Raw genomic sequence first — 18,491 nt, 5'->3', positions numbered from 1 at the left:
GAAGACCATCCATGAATTTCTTATTCTGGACTGTAGCTGAAGACAAAGGGGATCACTCCCTCTTGCTTAATAGACCAGACAACCCTTTGACTGGGATGGTATAAGGTTTCCTGCTTTGAGCAAGGGGTTGGATTTATAGTCCCTTCCTGCCCTATGATTCTGTGTTTTATGTTCTAACTACAAGTATTGGGGGCCAGCTGAGACATCAGTGTGGATGGCATGAGTAATTTTCCCACGCACACAAATGTTCTGTGAAATAGTAGCACTGTCAGGTTCTGCAGTTGTTCCAGAGACAATTCTAAATTTCAGTTTCTTTGTGAATATTTCTTTGACTTTCTAAAGAAGCCAATGAAAGGGACTTTGGTGCTGGAAGTGGAAGTTAATTTCAAAGTTCTCCAGGGTTAAAACCTTCAAATTCCTAGTGATTTTGTGGTCCAAGGATCTATTGGATGCTACCTTACTCCTGATGTTAGCTGAATCATTAATATTAGCTTTCTGATAAGCTTATCCCATTTGCATCAGAACAAATATCATTTAAAAGGAGAGAAATTGAAGTCCTCTTTGGAAAATATATGTGTATTCTTAGTCTACTTATAAGGTAATTTTTCATATATCCTTGGACTCTGACGTGCCACTGTGGCAATTAACAATTTTCAATAGCTTTAGATTTCTGGAAATTATTTCAGAAATTTCTTATTTCTTAACAGAAATACTATTTCAACCTGCTCCTTCACTTTCCAAAAATGACTTTTTTCTTTTGCTCTGAATAAAGTATTTCCACCAGGGGATTTGTCAATTTGTCAATTTTAATAGATTTGTATGCCGCCCAATCCCGAAGGACTCCGGGCGGCTTACATAAAAGCAGTTTAAAATATATTTTTTAAAAAGATTAAAAACACAAGACAGAACGACTTAAAAACAAAACACAACATGCACTCAGTTGTAATGGGGCTGAAGTTCAATCAAGATCAACAGCCCCAGGCCTGCTGGGATCTTGGTTTCAAGGCTACTTGCCTTCAGCAAGATTAATCACATGCTGTGTATCTGCAGCAATTGTGCTTCATAGGCAATATGTTTTTTCTTACATGTGGAATAGCCTTCAAAATGTCCATGTGTGAATCAGTCATGGTGGATGGGTCACTCAAGAGCTCCAAGGCTATAATACCGATCAGCTCTGGTTGTCAAAGCCCTTTAAAAATGCAAACCCTTCCCTTGTGAAGATACACTTGGTCCTTTGGAAAGACAGACTTTGTGATAATGCAAAATGACTGCTGCATTAAATATAAAAATAAAGTTTTCTAGCAAGGTGCAGAGTAATAGTAGCTGGCCAAGAATTACTTGGCCATTCTTATGTACTGTATGTTACTATATTGGGTGTAAGCGCAGACTCAATGGTCAATATTTGAGAATGGGCAGGGTTTGTTATAAAATGTTCTTATGTCCCTCCTTTCCCCACCCAAAACTGTTTTGCAGCTAAAGACAGAATCACAGGTGGTTATGAAAGGACCATGTATGCTCAGAAGAAGCCAGTATGTTCAAGAATACTTAAGAGATAGAACAACTCTTAAACACACCCACTAAAAATTGCATGCACAAGAATGTATTCTCCCACCAGGTGTATGCTTTTTAGAGGTCCCTTCTCCACATTGCTAGCTCAACAAGAGAGAACCTTCAGGAAAACAACTCAGTGTATCAGGAAACATAAAATCAGTGTAACCATTACAAGCACAGAAGGGTTGGCAAGCAGCAAAGTGACACCTGACATCACCCTGTATTGCTCAGTGCACATCTGGTGTACCACTTGTGTCACTGTCTTTCTCTCCATCTCATCTGCTGTCCTGTTCCCACTGGGCTCCATGTACTGGGTCACCGTGACGTTCGTGCAGTCTCTCACGAAGACGTCCCTCGAAACTGGTTGGTCATACTTCGGGTAGTAAACTTGGTCGGAGTAGCGGTCGCGGTTTTGATACCACCACTGCTGCTCTTGAGGATTGCTAAACATAAACGGCACGTTTGACATGCTACGGCCTAAGAGGTAACCACCCAATGCACCTGCTGCAACTCCGGCCACAGCTGCTCCTGCCATATGCTTCATCTTGGGTGATTTGGGCTTCCAGGGCTTTCCATACTGGCTGCCCCCATAGCCGCCCCCATAGCCACCTCCGTAGCCTCCTCCGTAGCCTCCTCCTTGCCCAGGATAACCACCTTGAGGGTAACCACCTTGTGGATAATTAGGTCTGTTTGGAGGATGTTGCTGGGGGTAACCAGGTGGGCGTTGGCCCCCAGTATTCCAGCCACCACCAGGTTTAGGCTTCTTCTTGGAAAGAGAGGGCTCCATCTGGAGCAGGAGAAGGAGAAGTAAAATCCAACTGGTCGCAAGGGATTTCCTCATTGTTGCTTATTCTACAAATCAAACAGAAGAAGAAGAATCATTAAGGGAAGAACAGTTTGGAGTTTAGGGTCCCTGAAATTAAGAAGGCCTTCCTATACTTTACATTTGAGCTCACACCAGAAGTTGAATTGACTTGCTGTAGAAAGGTCTACGTTTTAAGGATAGGGAACAAAGTTAATAGTGTCCCCTTTTACCTGTAGAGCTTGTACATTACAAACAAATCTTAGGGGCTCCACTGATTATTCAAACACAGACTGTACAAATCTTCAGATCAATGTAGGTCAGTGTGGGAGTCCTATATGCATTTTTTATCTTATTAGCCACCAATTAACCACAGCACATTGACTAACTCACAATTCATATAGGAGAAAACCAAACAAATTGCATTATGGCTCAGCACATATCTTTCTATACATGTCAGTATGTTTTAGAGTGTGAGTGGTGTCTATCCAATTGCACTGGATTTAAAAAAAAAAAAGTGAGCCTGAATTACTCTAGCTAGAAACGATGAACTTCTATTTGTCACGGTGTCAGAGATACGACAACCAACATTGCAACAGGAAGATGTTTAGCCAACAACTCTTTTGCAAAAATTGCAAGTAAATAAATAAATATCTGAACATCTTGAAAAGGCCAAACACAGGATAACCCAAAAGGAGAGAATCCCACAATAGCATGCTGGCTGGGGAATTCTGGGAGTTGAAGTCCGGACATCTTCAAGTTGCCAAGGTTGAGAAACACTGCAATAGCAGTTGGAGGCCAGTGTGATACAGTGGTGGGTTGCACTTAACTTCACTATCAGTTTGCTGATTGCGCACAAACATTCCGTTCACGTGCGCACGCACAATCCACCACCCCTGCGACAACCAGCTGATTGTCAGGACTCGCACAGGCGCCCGTGTGCAAAATTGCCTTTTGCCGTAAAAACAGGTATAGAGCATGGGCAGACGAGCAGGCCAAAAGAGCCACCATACCAGTTCGCTCTCAGCTGCTCCGGGGCCGAACCATGCTGAACCGGCAGCAACCCACCTCTGGTGTGATAACAATAAAGCCATAATTTCCTCCGAAGATTTAGTTTCTGCCACTGAGCCTTTAAGAGCAGATCTTTCTGAAAAAGCCATGGATCTCCCACTTTCAAACACGACCAATCTGTAGAATAATTTTCCTTCCAGCCCTAGGATTCTCAAAAGGAGTCTCTTTAGAAAAGAAAAGCTGATGGATTCTCGTCTTCAGCCAAAACTGCCCTTTTTAAACAAGATGTGAAGTTGAAGAATTTTTGTATCAATTCTTCATAGAAAGGTGTTGATAAGCACTCCTTGGACATCCTATTGGTAGGTGTGGTTAAGCTAGTAAGACTAATGAGGAAGACAAATCCTTCTGTTATTTCTGAATTTGGATCTTGCCTTAATTCAGCTGTAAAAAGTCAGAAAGGTAATTTCAAGCTAGCTTTAGCATCTATTTTGTTAAGAACAAAGAAATCCTGAAGGCTAACTGGGATATAATACAGTGGTTGCATTTCTGTTTAATTTTCCTTCTTTGTGTGGTGGAAAGCGCTATGCTAAAACAGCTGGGAAGTTTATCTGAGCATGAGTGTTGTGAACAGAAGCTAAAATTTTAAGCTATTTTGATTATTCATTACAATCTAACATGCTCCATATGATATAAAGCCATGGATCTCCCACTTTCAAACACGACCAATCTGTAGAATAATTTCTTCACCATTATGACCAAGAACATATATAGTGAAAGCCATGGTAGAAAATAAAGAACTTACTAAAAACATTTGGGGAAGATTCAAACAATTGTTTCATTGATGGTCAATGAGTACACACACACACACACACACCATATATATATAATTTATAGCATGCTTGGAAACCACAGGCAAAAAATCTACACTATAACATGGGCTCATGAAGTTGAAATAACAAATTTTTGCTGCGCTTCTAAACCTTGACAATGAAAACACAACAAAGAGATCCTTTGATAGGTGTGGTTTCTACTTCATTAGGGAGTATATGAGTATATGAGAAAAGGATGCGCAAGCGATTCCTTTGCCCTTGAGGTATCTGATCTCCTAGGCAACCAACCTTTCTCACAGACCAAGAATGAGGCTCTGGAAGTTCCCTAGCTATCTCTTTTATAACAATGCCATTAAGCCTTATCATTTTCAAGCAAAACAAGCACTGCACAATTCCCAAAGCTTTTGAGGATCCAACGGAATCATGAGCTGTTACAGACGCCATTTAAGTGGAACTGTTCTGACTGACAGCCCATCTGGTAAAATCTGCAGGGCCTGCTGAAGCTGTTTTATGAATGCATTTGAATTGTTTTTAAAATATACACCATTTGTGATAACAGAACAATAATTTCAGCCTGGTATATTGACTTTACCAAGGATTGGGCGAGGTTTTCTAGGAATGCTACATACATACACTCTTCTAACAAAAGGACAGGACTAAATTTGCCAGCAAGAATGCCTATGCATCTGTAGAATGATAGAAAGAAAGCAATTCAATTGGAGCCACATGCCTTTTTAACCCTATAGCTTTTGCACGATAGCACTGCTTGCTTTTCATCATGCAAGGGTTTTATTTATTCCTTGCTACACCTGCAATGGACCCAGCTGCTCACTAAGTAGATCATTGTGGTGCTTTGTGTGCACAGCGAGAGACAGCACGATTGCAAAACTGAATGCTTTATGTCAGCCTTTTATACTTCTCGCTGATCTGGAAGGATCCGATTTTCCGTTTAAGCGGATGACACGAAAACAAGGCACTCTGGCATTTTTAGTATTATTGTGGTAAAATGCTTTGCACACCATATCCAACTTTATGATGCCCCATGCTCATTGCTTGTAGAAATGAACCCAGTGCTCCCCAACCCCCAGCCCTGCATTACGCAATACCACAGGGACTGTATAACCAGCAAGGGGTTTATATTGCCAGCGAGTTAAATTATCTCAGAAACAAATCCCTAATTTGGAGGAGTCACAAATGCAGATCTGGCAATCTAATCAGGTCAGCTAGAAAGCACTTTTTTCATGCTTCCCTCATTACCTAGGGACGTTCACCTACTCTTAAGAAAGCACAGCACATTTGTGGTCCTCATAGCAGCTTCTATTCTGTCTCTGCTGTATCTGTTTTGAGTCACTATGGAATGGTGCACTTCTGCTGCATTGGTTTCCCCCTTGGGCTCTGTTTCCTGTCAATTGTCACCAGCCTAGAAGATCCATCAGTTAGAGCAGCAGAAATGGGTGAGTCTCATTCCTAGCCTCTTCCTGTCTCATTTGTCTACCCTACTTGGAATTTCCTAAGCTAAAGTAGGAGAAAGAGGAGGGAAGAAACAACCCCAGGGAGGAGGTAGGCAGAGCCTGCCATGACTAAAAGTAGCTAGGTCCTGTGGGTTCCAACATGGGGGACCAGCAAATTGAAGGTGAGTCTAGAAATTGAGTCATGGGAACAGGACAACTTTTCTTTTCCCATTGTTTTGAAATATTTTGCTGCTTATGCAAGCAGCTTCTTCAGTCAGAGCAAGTTGGTTGTGGGGGGGAACCTCCTTGTATATATCCTCCAGGATCCTCCAACCAACTTACTCAAACTGATAGGCTACTTGCATAAGCAGAGACATGTTTCTAACCAACAGGAGTAGAAAGAAGTCCAGTTGCCATGACTCAACTTCTAGACATCTACTGGGATGATTGAGCATCTTCATTGACATATGAAACTGACTAGCTGTTAGCAAAGGGACTTTTACTTCAAGGATGGTGGACTGGAGTTGGCAAGAAGAGGGAAAGCACTGTCCTCCTAATTTTTGTGGAAACTGCAGTAAGAAAAGGCTGCTTTCCTTCTTGCTTCCTCTTTCTCCCCAGGTAAAGATTGTCTTCTCCTCAAAGAAGGAAGAATTGCCTACTATTCAAGAATGGACGTTAAAAGTAGTAAATTTAGCAGAGATGCCCAAAATTTCAGCATATTTGAAGGACCGTTCAAATGAGAAATACAAGTTGGAATGGAGAAGATGGATTGATTACATTCAAAATAAATGTCAGACTAAGAAATTTCAATTAGCTTATGAATGAACAAGGAATGTTATAATTTATCTAAATTTAGGTTAATAAAAGGGGAGTTAAAGTACAAGAGGGAGGTAGGATGCTATAGTTAGTTAGCTTATGTTAGTGTATGTTTGTTAAATGTTTATACCCTGTATTTTGCTCTGGGAAGTTGGGGGAGGAAGGGTTGGAGGGGAGGGAAGGGGAAGGGGAAATATTTGTAAAATTTATTAAAACTCTTTAATAAAGAGTTGCCTACTGAGTCTAGGTGGCGCAGTGGTTAGAGTGCAGTACTGCAGCCACTTCAGCTGACTGTTAGCTGCAGTTCGGCGGTTCAAATCTCACCGGCTCAAGGTTGACTCAGCCTTCCATCCTTCCGAAGTGGGTAAAATGAGGACCCAGACTGTGGGGCCAATATGCTGACTCTGTAAACCACTTAGAGAGGGCTGAAAGCCCTATGAAGCGGTATATAAGTCTATAATAGCTATTGCTATTGCTATTGCTACTGGAAGTTTCCAGGAAAGTGGGTATCAAGAGCAGAAAAGATGGAAGAGAAAGGTGAGGGTATGAAAGAGGTAGATTGGTGTGGTGGCTAAGACATCAGCCTAGAAGCTGACAGACCATGAGTTCTAATCCTGCCTTAGGCACAAATCCAGTTGGTGACCTTATCTAGTCCCTCTCTTTCAGTCCAAGAAAGGACAAAAGGGCAAACCATTTTTGAAAAATGTTGCCAGGAAAACTGCAGGACTTTCCAGATAGAATTGGAGAAGATTGAACAGGAAGGAATGAAATGAAGGGAAACATAAAGTGGGGGAGGTGCAATGTTAGGGAAGGTGGACCAAGTACCCTAACCTTCCCCAGGGACTTCTATAGTCACATCCACTATGCCTCTTAAGTCACTTTGAGGCTGTCTTGGAGAGAATCAAAACAAGGGGCAAAATATCCCCTAACGCAGTCCTTGATTCACAACCACAATTGAGCTCCAAGTTCCCATTGCTAAGCAAGACAGTTGTTAAGTGAGTTTCGCCTCCGTTTATAACCTTTCTTGCCACTGTTGTTAAGTGAATCACTGCAGCGGTTAAGTTAGTAACACGATTGCTAAGTGGGTCTGGCTTCCCCGTTGACTTTGCTTGCCGGAGGGTCATGCAAACTGATCGCATGACCCCTGGACACTGTAACCATCAGTTGCCAAGATTGATCCCATGATTGGGGGATGCTGTCATGGTTGTAAGTGTGAAAAAATGGTCACAAGTCACTCTATCCAGTGCCACTGTAACTTTGAATGGTCACTAAACAAATAATTTTAAGTCAAGGGCTACTTGTACTAATGCAGCCAAGAAATTAGGCGTATTTAACAATGGAGTGGAAGAAGGCTAAGCACAGTGGACCAAGGAAAGAAATTGCTGTCACCAAAAACATGATTGTGCTGGAAAGAAGAGTCTGATTTTGGTTGTAGTTTAAAGAAGCAGCAGCTGATGGCAGGACCTGGAAGGACCTTGGATCTTTTCTGTACAGCACAGAAAGCTGGAAGGAGTTTTGTCTACTTTTCCCTGCCACCCTTGATAAGAAGAATGAAGAAATAGTTTCTTCTATTGGGGCATATTCTTAACTCCCTTTCCCAGCCATCCTCATCAAGATTAAACTGGGCTGTGAAAAAGCACAGCAAGAAAAAAACAACCTCTTCGAAGAGCAGTCCTCAATTTTCCTGTGCATGAAAATGGGTGTCTAGTTATATTACAATCCCCTTTGCTCTTGATGGGCTGGTACTTGTTTTCAGACCCCATTTAAAGTCTTGGGACTGAGACATAATGGTCTGGAGCGCCAGACTTTCATAGAATCACAGGTCTGAAAATGACCTTGGAGGTCTTCAAGTCCAATCTCCTGCTAAAGGTAGGCGGCCTTTCTCCATCCTAGACAAATGGTTGCCCAATCTTTTCTTGAACATCTACAACTCTAGGAGATAAGCTATTTCATTGGCTAATCATTCCCACTGTCAGGAAATTCCTCCTTATTTCCAGGTTGTATTTCCCTCTGATGAGTCTCCATCCATTGCTTCTTTTCCTGCCCTCAGGTGCTGTGGAGAATAAATTGGCATCCTCTTCCCTGTGACAGTCCTTCAGGTATTGGGAGACTGCTATCAGGTCTCCCATAAATCTGCTCTTTGTTAGGCTAAACATATCTCATTCCCTGAGGCTTTCATCATATGGGTTAGCCTGCAGAAGCCCTAATTGTCTTTGGTGTCCTTTTCTCTTCTCTCAGATAAGACCTCCTCCAAGTTCTTTACTGGTGTTGTTCTGGATATTCCTGCCAAGTCCAGTGAGGCTGATGGCTACAAGCAAGATGGCCCTTTTGGCTGGAAGGAGCCACTTAAGAAATGGCCACTGTGAATATGAAATGCTGCTACCTTAATGGTGCCAAGTTAAAACTCTTCCTTTAGTTCTAACATTTGCAATCAGCTTGTTTTCATGTCCCTGTTCTATGCTGGGATAGTAGATGTTAGCTTGACATCACTCAGTGTTATTAACTTTTATTGTTTTGCTCTTTGTTTGGGGAGCGGGCATTCATGTAATCCACCCAATGGACTTGGATCACAAGGTAGAGGCAAAATACAATAACAAATTATAGGCTAGAGATAGGCTAAAGATACAAGGATCTTGACAAACTTGAACATTGGGCACTATCTAATAAAATGAAATTCAATGGTGAAAAGAGTAAAGTTCTACATTTAGGCAATAAAAATGAAATGCACAGGTACAGTATAGGTGGTACCTTGCTCAACAGTAGTAACTGTGAAAGGGATCTTGGAGTCCTAATGGATAACCATTTAAATAGGAGCCAGTTGTGTGCTGCAGCTGCCAAAAAAGCCAACACAGTTCTAGGCTGCATAAACAGAGGGATAAAATCAAGAGCACGTGAAGTGTTAATACCACTTTATAATGTCCTGGTAAGGCCACACTTGGAATACTGCATTCAGTTTTGGTCAGATGTAGAAAAGATGTGGAAACTCTAGAAAGAGTGCAGAGAAGAGCAACGAAGATGATTAGGGGACTGGAGACTAAAACATACGAAGAACGGTTGCAGGAACTGGGTATGTCTAGTTTAATAGAAAGAAGGACTAGGGGAGACATGTTAGCAGTGTTCCAATATCTCAGGGGTTGCCACAAAGAAGAGGGAGTCAAACTATTTTCCAAGGCACCTGAGAGTAGAACAAGAAGCAATGGGTGGAAACTAATCAAGGAGAGAAGCAACTTAGAACTGAGGAGAAATTTCCTAACAGTTAGAACAATTCATCAGTGGAACAGCTTGCCTCCAGAGATTGTGAATGCCCCAACACTGGAAGTCTTTAAGAAGATGTTGGATAGCCATTTGTTTGAAACGGCATAGGGTTTCCTGCCTAGGCAGGGGGTTGGACTAGAAGACCTCCAAGGTCCCTTCCAACTCTGCTATTGTATTGTATTATATAAATTAGTAAAAGAAGGGATCCAAATAATAACAATACAGGTAATCCATGATTTACAACCACAACTAAACCCCAAATTTTTGTTGCTAAGCAAGACAGTTGTTGAGTGAGTTTTGGCCCATTTTATTTCTTTTTTGCCTGTTGTTAAGCAAACCACTATAGCTATATAGCCACCCGGAGACTTCAGCTAGTACAGAACGCGGCCGCGCGAGTGATTGTGGGCGCACCTCGGTTCGCCCACATAACACCTATCCTCCGCGAGCTGCGCTGGCTGCCTGTAGATCTCCGGGTGCAATTCAAGGTCTTACTTACCACCCATAAAGCGCTCCATGGTAGTGGATCTGACTATTTGAGAGACCGCCTCCTGCCAATAACCTCCCTGCGTCCCATCAGATCGCATAGAGCGGGCCTCCTCCGTATTCCATCCGCCAGTCAGTGCCGACTGGCGACCACCCGGAGGAGAGCCTTCTCAGTTGCTGCTCCGACGCTATGGAACAATCTCCCCGTGGAGATTCGTACCCTGACCACAGTCCAGGCCTTCCGTACAGCCCTCAAGATCTGGCTAGCCCGTCAGGCCTGGGGATAAATTTTCTTGCCCCTCCCGAATGCTGAGTGAATGTTGTGTTTTAGTACTTTTTAGTTATCTCACATTTTTTTTCTGTATTTTGTCTTTCACTCCCCTTCCCTTACTATTGTAAGCCGCCCTGAGTCCCCTCAGGGAAAAGGGCGGCCTATAAATGCTAAATAAAATCTAAAAAAAAATCTAAATCTATTAAGTGAATCATACAATCATTTAAGTGAAACTGGCTTCCCTATTGACTTTGCTTGTCAGAAGCCAGCTGGGAAGGCTACAGATGCCAATCACATGACCCAGGATAGTGCAGCCATCATACATGCCAGTTTCCAAGCATCCAAATTCTGACCAAGCGACCATGAAGATGCTACAATGATTGCACTGTAAGTGTGAAAATCAGTCATAAGTCACTTTTTTCAGTGTGGTTGTAGCTCCGAATGGTAAACTAAATGAATGCCTCTAAGTCAGGTTCTACCTGAAAGGAAAGGATGCCCATTTCTGTGCTAGAGGGATAACGAAACATCTGCTAGCAAACAAGGAAGCTCAGAGAGCATTAAGGGCTCCATCCTTAAGCAACATCTATGTTTTTATTATGATTATAGAGGGATAAATGGTAAGATTGGAGAAAAGGCAGCTTCCTAGGATCCTGAAACACGAGCCTGAACCCCGAAGGGCCAGAATACTGCAATACATTTGGAATTCTATGTAACATATCTTTTTTTTTTAAAAAAAAAAGCACTGGCTACCTATTAGTCTCCGAATCCGCTTCAAGGTGCTGGTCGCTACCTATAAAGCCCTACATGGCATCGGACCTGAGTACCTGAGAGACCGCCTCCTGCCGATTACCTCTCTCAGACCAATTAGATCGCACAGGTTGGGTCTCCTCCGGATTCCATCTGCCAGCCAATGTCGGCTGGCGACTCCCCGGGGGAGAGCCTTCTCTGTTGCAGCTCCGGCCCTCTGGAACGAGCTCCCTGTTGAGATCTGGATCCTTACTACCCTCCCGGCCTTCCGCAAAGCCACCAAGTCCTGGCTGTTCCAGCAGGCTGGGGGGAGCTGAGAAGCATCTACCTCCATAGAAATTGTGAATGTTGGTTTTGTTTTTAATATGTTGTCTTTGTCTTGTTCCCCCCTTTCCCTTGTCTTTTGTGAGCTGCCCGGAGTCCTCCGGGAATGGGCGGCATACAAGACAAATAAATAAATAAATAAATAAATAAATAAATAAATAAATACATACATACATACATACATACATACATACATACATACATACATACATACATACCCTGGAGCTCCAGAAATAGCATCTTATATTATTAAGGGCCAAGAGTGGAAGAAGGAAAGGTTACAACAAGTGCAGCTTAGCAGTGCCAAAGAAGAAAAGCGGTATAAAATTACCGGTGGCGTACAAAGGGAAGAAGAAGAAGAAAAAATGAAATTTCTCTCCCTTTGAATTCAGTGCAACTGATCAAGCCGGACACAACGAGGGGAAGATTTAAAGTAAGAAACTATGCAAGACGCAGTCAGCTTACCTGCCAACATTTTAAAAAGGGGGAACAAGTAAACCCCAGCAGGATTTTGCCGAGTAGGAGGAACAGGGGAGGGAAAGTGAGACTCCGGCAGAATTTTCTTGAATTCCGCTGCTAGCGTAGAGAGGATTAGAGTTGGGGGCAGAAGCAGCTGACGGGAAGTGGCTTTTCCACGCAGGGGCGAAGTCACCCCAGTCTGTCAACCGTACCCAGCTTCATCCTCCTCGCCTCCCCGGCCTTCTGGGATTCTCTCGCTCGGCGTGGGTCCAACAGAGACACGAGCAGCGTCTGGAGCCACCGCTTTGCCGGGCAGAAGGGGTCGTGGGAGGCGATTTCTCACACTTTCCCCCGACCCCCTTCCTTCCCCAAATCGAGCTGAGCCCTCCTCTGACTCGCGCTCCCCTCCGAGTGTGGCCGACCTAGAAAACGTTGGGCGGATCCTTGGGTTCGTTGGGTTGGGTTCGATCCACCGTTGGGCGGATCGAACCCAACGACGCACCTCCGTCTCAGGATGAGCCTTCCGCGAACAGGCTGGGCGTTTTGGTCTCTCTTCCCCATCGGCCTCAGCCTCTTTGCTGAACCCCAACTCCCTCCTCTCACCTGCGTCCGTCTCTTCCCGAAGTCCTGGAGATGCGAAGTGCAATGCGACTGAGCAAGTCACCGAGCGCGCGCCTGCCTGGGCTTTGGCAAAGCCGAGTGTCGCTGTTGCGCGCGGTTCAGACAGCGCTTTTTTCCAGCCAGGAGGAAGTGGTGGTGGTGGTGGTGGTGGATGAGGAGGAAGGGAGGAGGAGCGCTCCGCCGCAGCTCCTGGGAGGCTAATCCTTTCAGCTCTGAGCCAGGAGGGGAGGTGGAAACAATATCTGCACAGTACTTGGCCAGCTCGTGACGCCAGCGCTCTTTCTAAATACACCAGGGCCATCTGTTTATGCTTCCGCCAATTGGAAGGTGGCAGAGAAGCGGCTGGAGTCGAGTGGTTCCCTTGGTGTATGCATTCGTGCAATGTCATCCTTTCGAGGGAGTCCAGAACAATAAAGGCTCTAGTTCTGTCTTTGTTGAAATCTGGCATTAATAGACTCTTGCAAATTTGAAAGTACCCCTCCTGATGGTGTTACCAGTTTGGGTAATAGAATAACGGAGTAGGAAAGGACCTTGAAGGTCTTCTAGTCCAACCCACTGCTCAAGCAGGAGACCCTGGCCTATATCATTTCAGACAAATGGTTGTCCAGCCTCTTCTTAAGAACCTCCAGTGTTGGAGCATTTACAACTTCTGGAGGCAAGCCATTAATTGTAATTGTCAGGAAATGTCTCTTTAGTTGTAGGTTGCTTCTGTCTTCAATTAGCTTCCATCCATTGCAAGAAAACAACCAAGCTCACAGAGCCTCAATGCCTCCGCAACACTCCAGCTGCTCGGCGGAGGGTCGCGCAGGTGCCATACGCTCCCTGCGCATGTGCAGAAGCCCCAAACAGCTCAAATACAGGTAAGGAGCGCGGGTGGGTGGGTGGGTGGGCCCTCCGGAGCACCGTACTGGAACAGTACCTGGTTCTCCCAGCAGACACCGGTATGCCCGTACTGGGGCGTACCGGTTGTATCCCTCCACTGGATGTGTGCATAAGCTACTCTTGGCTAGACTCACAAACCAAGGTACAACCAAGGTTGGATTTGCTGGGATGGTGTGCTAAGCCACCCTTTCTTGCCTGTCAGCTGTGATTTATGGCTGGGAGTGTTGTGTGAATCTTGCTAATGATGTTTTACAAGGAGTCCTTGACTTGCAACCACAATTGAGCCCAAGATCTCTGTTGCTAAGTGAGACAGTTATGTGAATTTTGCCCTATTTTAAGATTTTTCTTGCCATAGGTTGCCATGTGAATCACTGCAATGGTCAGTTAGTAACAGAGTTGTTAAGTGAGTCTGGCTTCCCCATTAACTTTGCTTGTCAGAAGGTCACAAGGGGTGATCACATGATACTGCACTTGTCATAAATACGAGTCAGTTTACCAAGCATCCAAATTTTGATTACATGGCCGTGGCGATGCTGCAACGGTCGTAACTGTGAAACATGTTCATAAGCCACTTTTTTCCCCAGTGCCATTGCCAACAGTCACTTAATAAACTGTTGTGAGTCAAGGACTATCTGTATTCCATGCGACATTGCTAACGAACCATAGTTCAATGAATTAGGCTTATAATTTTGACTGGTGTAGTCAATGATACAAATTGCCTTTGTTTTCTGGATGATACTTTATTAATTCAGGTCTTAAAAACCTTTTAACAGCCCAGCATTAGCTTGTGCGGGAACTTGGTACCAGCCAAGGCCAAAGTAAAAAGCAGAATGAAAGATCTGGGTGTGTTTGCATTTCCAACAAGCTAGGCAGATTCCAGCGTGCTCCCACTCATCCCTCTTTGCTGGAACACACAACAACACTGTGTTTATTTAGAGCTGGAAGCTTGGTAAGGAGATCTAAGGAATTTCCCTATGTAGGCCCCCTGCTAGAGAGTTGCTATGGGATGCCACCTTGTTTCCTAAAGGCTTTCTGGGCAATAGAAAAGCTGAGGAGACCAGTTTTAATCAATGCTAGGGGAAGGTGAAAGGATTAAATGCCTTTGGCCAAACGGGGGTAAGAAAAATTCCCAGCACTATGATCTCCTTGGAGGAAAGGCGAGCTAACAATAACAATGGCCCTGGTATGGTTTCATTAGTCACAGGGATGTGGTTCACATATAAGAATCTTAAGGAAGTGACTCATTGTTGGGAAATCCTTAATAATACCTCTTAAGGTAAAAACTTGATAACAGATAGAATGGCTAGAATGGCTAAAATGGCCTGGAACAATTTCCCCAATCTGTTTCTTTTTTTAAAAAAATAAATATTTTGTAGGCGTGTATTTTGATTTCCTTCGATAGCATGGGAAGCATCAAGACATGGATCCCTTCACTTGCACAGTGAGATGGTCGCTCAATTTACTCAACCACTACAGAGTTCTACCACATGGAGCAAATATATATTTATTTGAACTGTATTATTTTAGTGTTTGTTTCTTTGTTTTGTCGGAAGTTATCATCCAACCCTCTCCCAGAAAAATGAATTATCCTAGGAAATATTGAAAAGGCAGAATATTTCTCTGGATATGAAAAGAAAGAAACATGTTTTAAAAGACAGAATAGTTGCCTGTAGCTTCCTGCCCATCCCCACTGTTAATGGGCCATTAAGAAGGCCAAGCTAGTCCCTTTTACATAATAAAGATTTCTCCACTGCAGCCCCAAGGGGGATGGGAGTAAAGGCATGATAATATTGGCCCTTTACTCAACTGACCACATGGCATCTGAGAACTCAACTAAACCTGGATTCAAAACACAGCCCAGAGAGTTGCCCCTGCATGGCCCTATGGGAGTCTGACAACCAATCAGAATACATTTCTTACACAGGAACAGGAAACAGAGAGGTGGGACTGAACAGGTTATAAAAAGCCTAGCAAGCCCCTCCCTCGGCCCTTCTCTTCTTCTCCACCAACATTGAAGCATGTGATCACCTTTTCTGTTCAGGGCTCAAGCCACGTGGCCCTGTCCACCAATAAACCATCTTTCCAAGCAGCTTCCATGTCCCCAGTGTCTTTTTCCCCACTTGGAGCTGAACCCAGAAGGACATTTCTTTCATCAGTTGCTTTAAGGAAATAGACTGTTGTTGTTTTTTTGCAGTCCCGCGAAGCGCTTCCAGGTTGAAAGGATTAGCCGGTGACATCACCGTTACCATGGAGACACCCAGTTGGGAGCTCCTTTTATATCCTCGGCAGGAGCTGGAGTGAAAGACCATTGCTCAACCCTGCCTCATGGCAGCTTTTGCATCTCGAATGTGGGCTTGCTAACCTCCTGCCAATGTCTCAAGCCGCCACGCTCCTAATAAGCTAGGTTAAGTAATAGTTAATTTCCAGCTTGCCCAATGAATTTGTTGATCAGATAGGTTCGAGATCATAAGGCACCACGCTGGAATCTCAGTCAAGAGCTCTCTATTCCTCAAAATTCATGGTTAGCAACCCTTCCTCAGCAAACTGGAATAAAATCCAATCCATTAAACATCTACAACCTGCTGGAACAAGTTTCTCTCACCTTGCTCTTCTTCATTCAATTTGCCTTTATAGTTTAATCTGATTGAAACTTTGTCCTTGGACACTTGGATCAGATGGTTGCGCTCACTTCCTGAGAAAACCTGTGTATTCAGCAACCTTCAAGACAGTCACAGGTTTTTTTCCCCCAAAGCCAAGTTGGAGTCCAGGTGTTTGTAAAGAAAATAGGAAAAGGTCAACCACAGAAACCTCTCCAAGGTCCTGGTGGGAGCTAATAATGGCAATAAAAACAAAGATGTGGGAAACCTCAGAGAAGTGAGGATCTTTTTTTAGGAAGTCATTGCATTTTTAATCACCACAGAACACTTACCTATTGATGGAGGGAACTTCCAAGAAAATCATTGCAGGGAAATTGTGAGTAATAGGGGGAAGGAACCTTGGCTAACCATCGCAAGTGCTTGGTTGGATTTCAGTTTTGTTTCCAAGCATAGTTAAGTGCTAGAGTTGATAATGGAAATATTTAGCTAGCAGTTGCCAGAGGGTAAATTGATTTGTACAGGTCTGTCAATTGTAGAAGGTATGACTCAAGACAGAATACCCATTTGGGCATGTGGAAAATTGCAAATTCAATTATTGGTACTCCAAGATGGGATGATCAAACACTTGCCCCAAGGCCAAGAAAATCGTGATCAATCTGTGTCGACAAACAATAATTTGATTTGATAAAATACAAATTTCTATTTTTCTTGTGCGTGTGGTTTTTTTACAAGGGATTAGCAAGTCAAGTCAAGTTTAATGACATCAAGTCAAGTCAAGTAAAAGTTGGTAATTGCAGACAAAGGCTAGCCAGGAAATTAGCAAGAATTTCTACAGGTTTAACAAGAGCCACAATCCTTTGAAGATAACAACTCACCTACATTAGTTGGCAAACTTACACTTAGGGAGGGGAAGGTATAACAGGAAGCGATTTGGGCAAGAAAGAATATGTCTATGAAGTGAGACTTGGGAAGAAAATAATTGTTTATTCTCATTAAACCAGAATCAAAACTCTAGAAGCCATGGAAGAGCAAACTGAAACACTTAAAACAAAAACAATTTTAAAATAATAAATCTACCTATATCTATAAAGAAAGCCTTTCTATTAATTTATATGGAATAATATTTTCAGGGCATGTTTTCATTACCAACTGATTATAACCTTAAAATATAAGACACTTCTAGGCTGCTGTAGCTAACCAGGCAAGCCAAGATTTAAAAAAGGCCTGGCTTAACACAATGGATAATAATAACTCTATCTCATTCATATGCCATCTCCTGTTTTTCATTAACTACAAGGTAGATATTTGTTAGGACTTCAAGTGAATTATGCATGAAGGCATTTCAGTATAGCCTACATATCAAAAGCTATTTCACAAATGAAAATAAGCTTCTTAAGAGCTAAATGAATCTGCATTTAGGTCGAGGAGCACTGATGCAATAAAAAAGCTGATGGGTGGCTATTGCTATGGGAACCAGATTTGTGATGGGATGCACTATAAGAAGCCTGGAGGAAGGGCTTCCTACTGTCCAAAAATAATCTATCTGGGACGCTTTCACACTTGGAAATTCCTGGTCACTCAGAGTGACATGCATATTGTGTTCTGGCTTTATCCATGACCTACTTACATTGGCTTATGCAATAGCAAACAATTGCCACTTCTATTGCAAAAGACCTATAAGCAGCCACAGCATATTTAGCAAGAGACGGCATGTATTCTGCTTCTACAAAGTAGCTCTTTGAGCATTGCTTGTGCCACGGTTCTGATTTGTGTTGTATGAATCAACACAACAATCAAGCCCTTCTTATTGCCTGACCAAACATGATCATGTGAGCGTTTTCCTGGAAGAGACAGTTAGAGTAAACAATGTGGGCTCTCTTTTTTATTAGCAGAAATTATGATAGGGATTTTAAAAAATCTTTCGAATGCCCATGGATACTGAGATTCCATATTAGCTATGTGATATTTTTTCCCACATTTTAAAAAAAGCCACATTGAATGCTTTTTAAAAACAATCTGAAGGTATATTTATAAATTCTGTTTCTCTCTCTCCCTTCCCCCCCCTCTCTCATTTACAGTACCTACCTATGACCTGGATGCTGCAGAAATAGGGCTGAGAAAACATCTGCGGGCCTTCATGTCCCAGACATAAATTGTTGTAACTCCTCCCTTCATAACGCCGCTACAGGGCATTGCATGCCAAAGTAACTAGACACAGCTCTGCTGAACATCTAACTCTCACAGCACTATCTTAGGTCTAACTATATTTAGCCATGTAGAATGGCTATATTACGATTATTCTCTCATCAGTTTACTACCTTCTCTTATTGGTATCGTTATTATGACTAATATTACTTTGTTGTTTTGCATGCAGACTGAGAGCACCGGAGA

At 43.1% G+C, this 18,491-nt stretch overlaps 1 protein-coding gene across 3 annotated transcripts; it reads right to left on the bottom strand.

Moving 5' to 3' along the window:
* Nucleotides 1-897: 897 nt before the first annotated feature.
* On the bottom strand, nt 898-18,266 carry LOC116517201 (major prion protein homolog). 3 transcript variants are annotated; one of them, XM_032230054.1, is made up of 2 exons: nt 18,186-18,266; nt 898-2,403 (listed from the first exon to the last, which is right to left on the bottom strand). In XM_032230054.1, exon 2 carries the CDS (start codon nt 2,390-2,392, stop codon nt 1,685-1,687), a length of 708 nt encoding a protein of 235 aa, XP_032085945.1. In that variant the 5' UTR covers nt 2,393-2,403; nt 18,186-18,266; the 3' UTR covers nt 898-1,684. The 3 variants fall into 3 exon arrangements, with proteins under 3 accessions (XP_032085945.1, XP_032085943.1, XP_032085944.1); XM_032230052.1 differs by lacking the exon at nt 18,186-18,266 and adding an exon at nt 12,604-12,858; XM_032230053.1 differs by lacking the exon at nt 18,186-18,266 and adding an exon at nt 12,007-12,359.
* Between the last annotated feature and the right edge of the window lie 225 nt (nt 18,267-18,491).

Source organism: Thamnophis elegans, chromosome 13 (assembly GCF_009769535.1).
Source record: "Thamnophis elegans isolate rThaEle1 chromosome 13, rThaEle1.pri, whole genome shotgun sequence".
Classification (NCBI taxonomy): Eukaryota; Metazoa; Chordata; class Lepidosauria; order Squamata; family Colubridae; genus Thamnophis; species Thamnophis elegans.
This window is presented reverse-complemented; position numbering and strand designations above follow the sequence as displayed.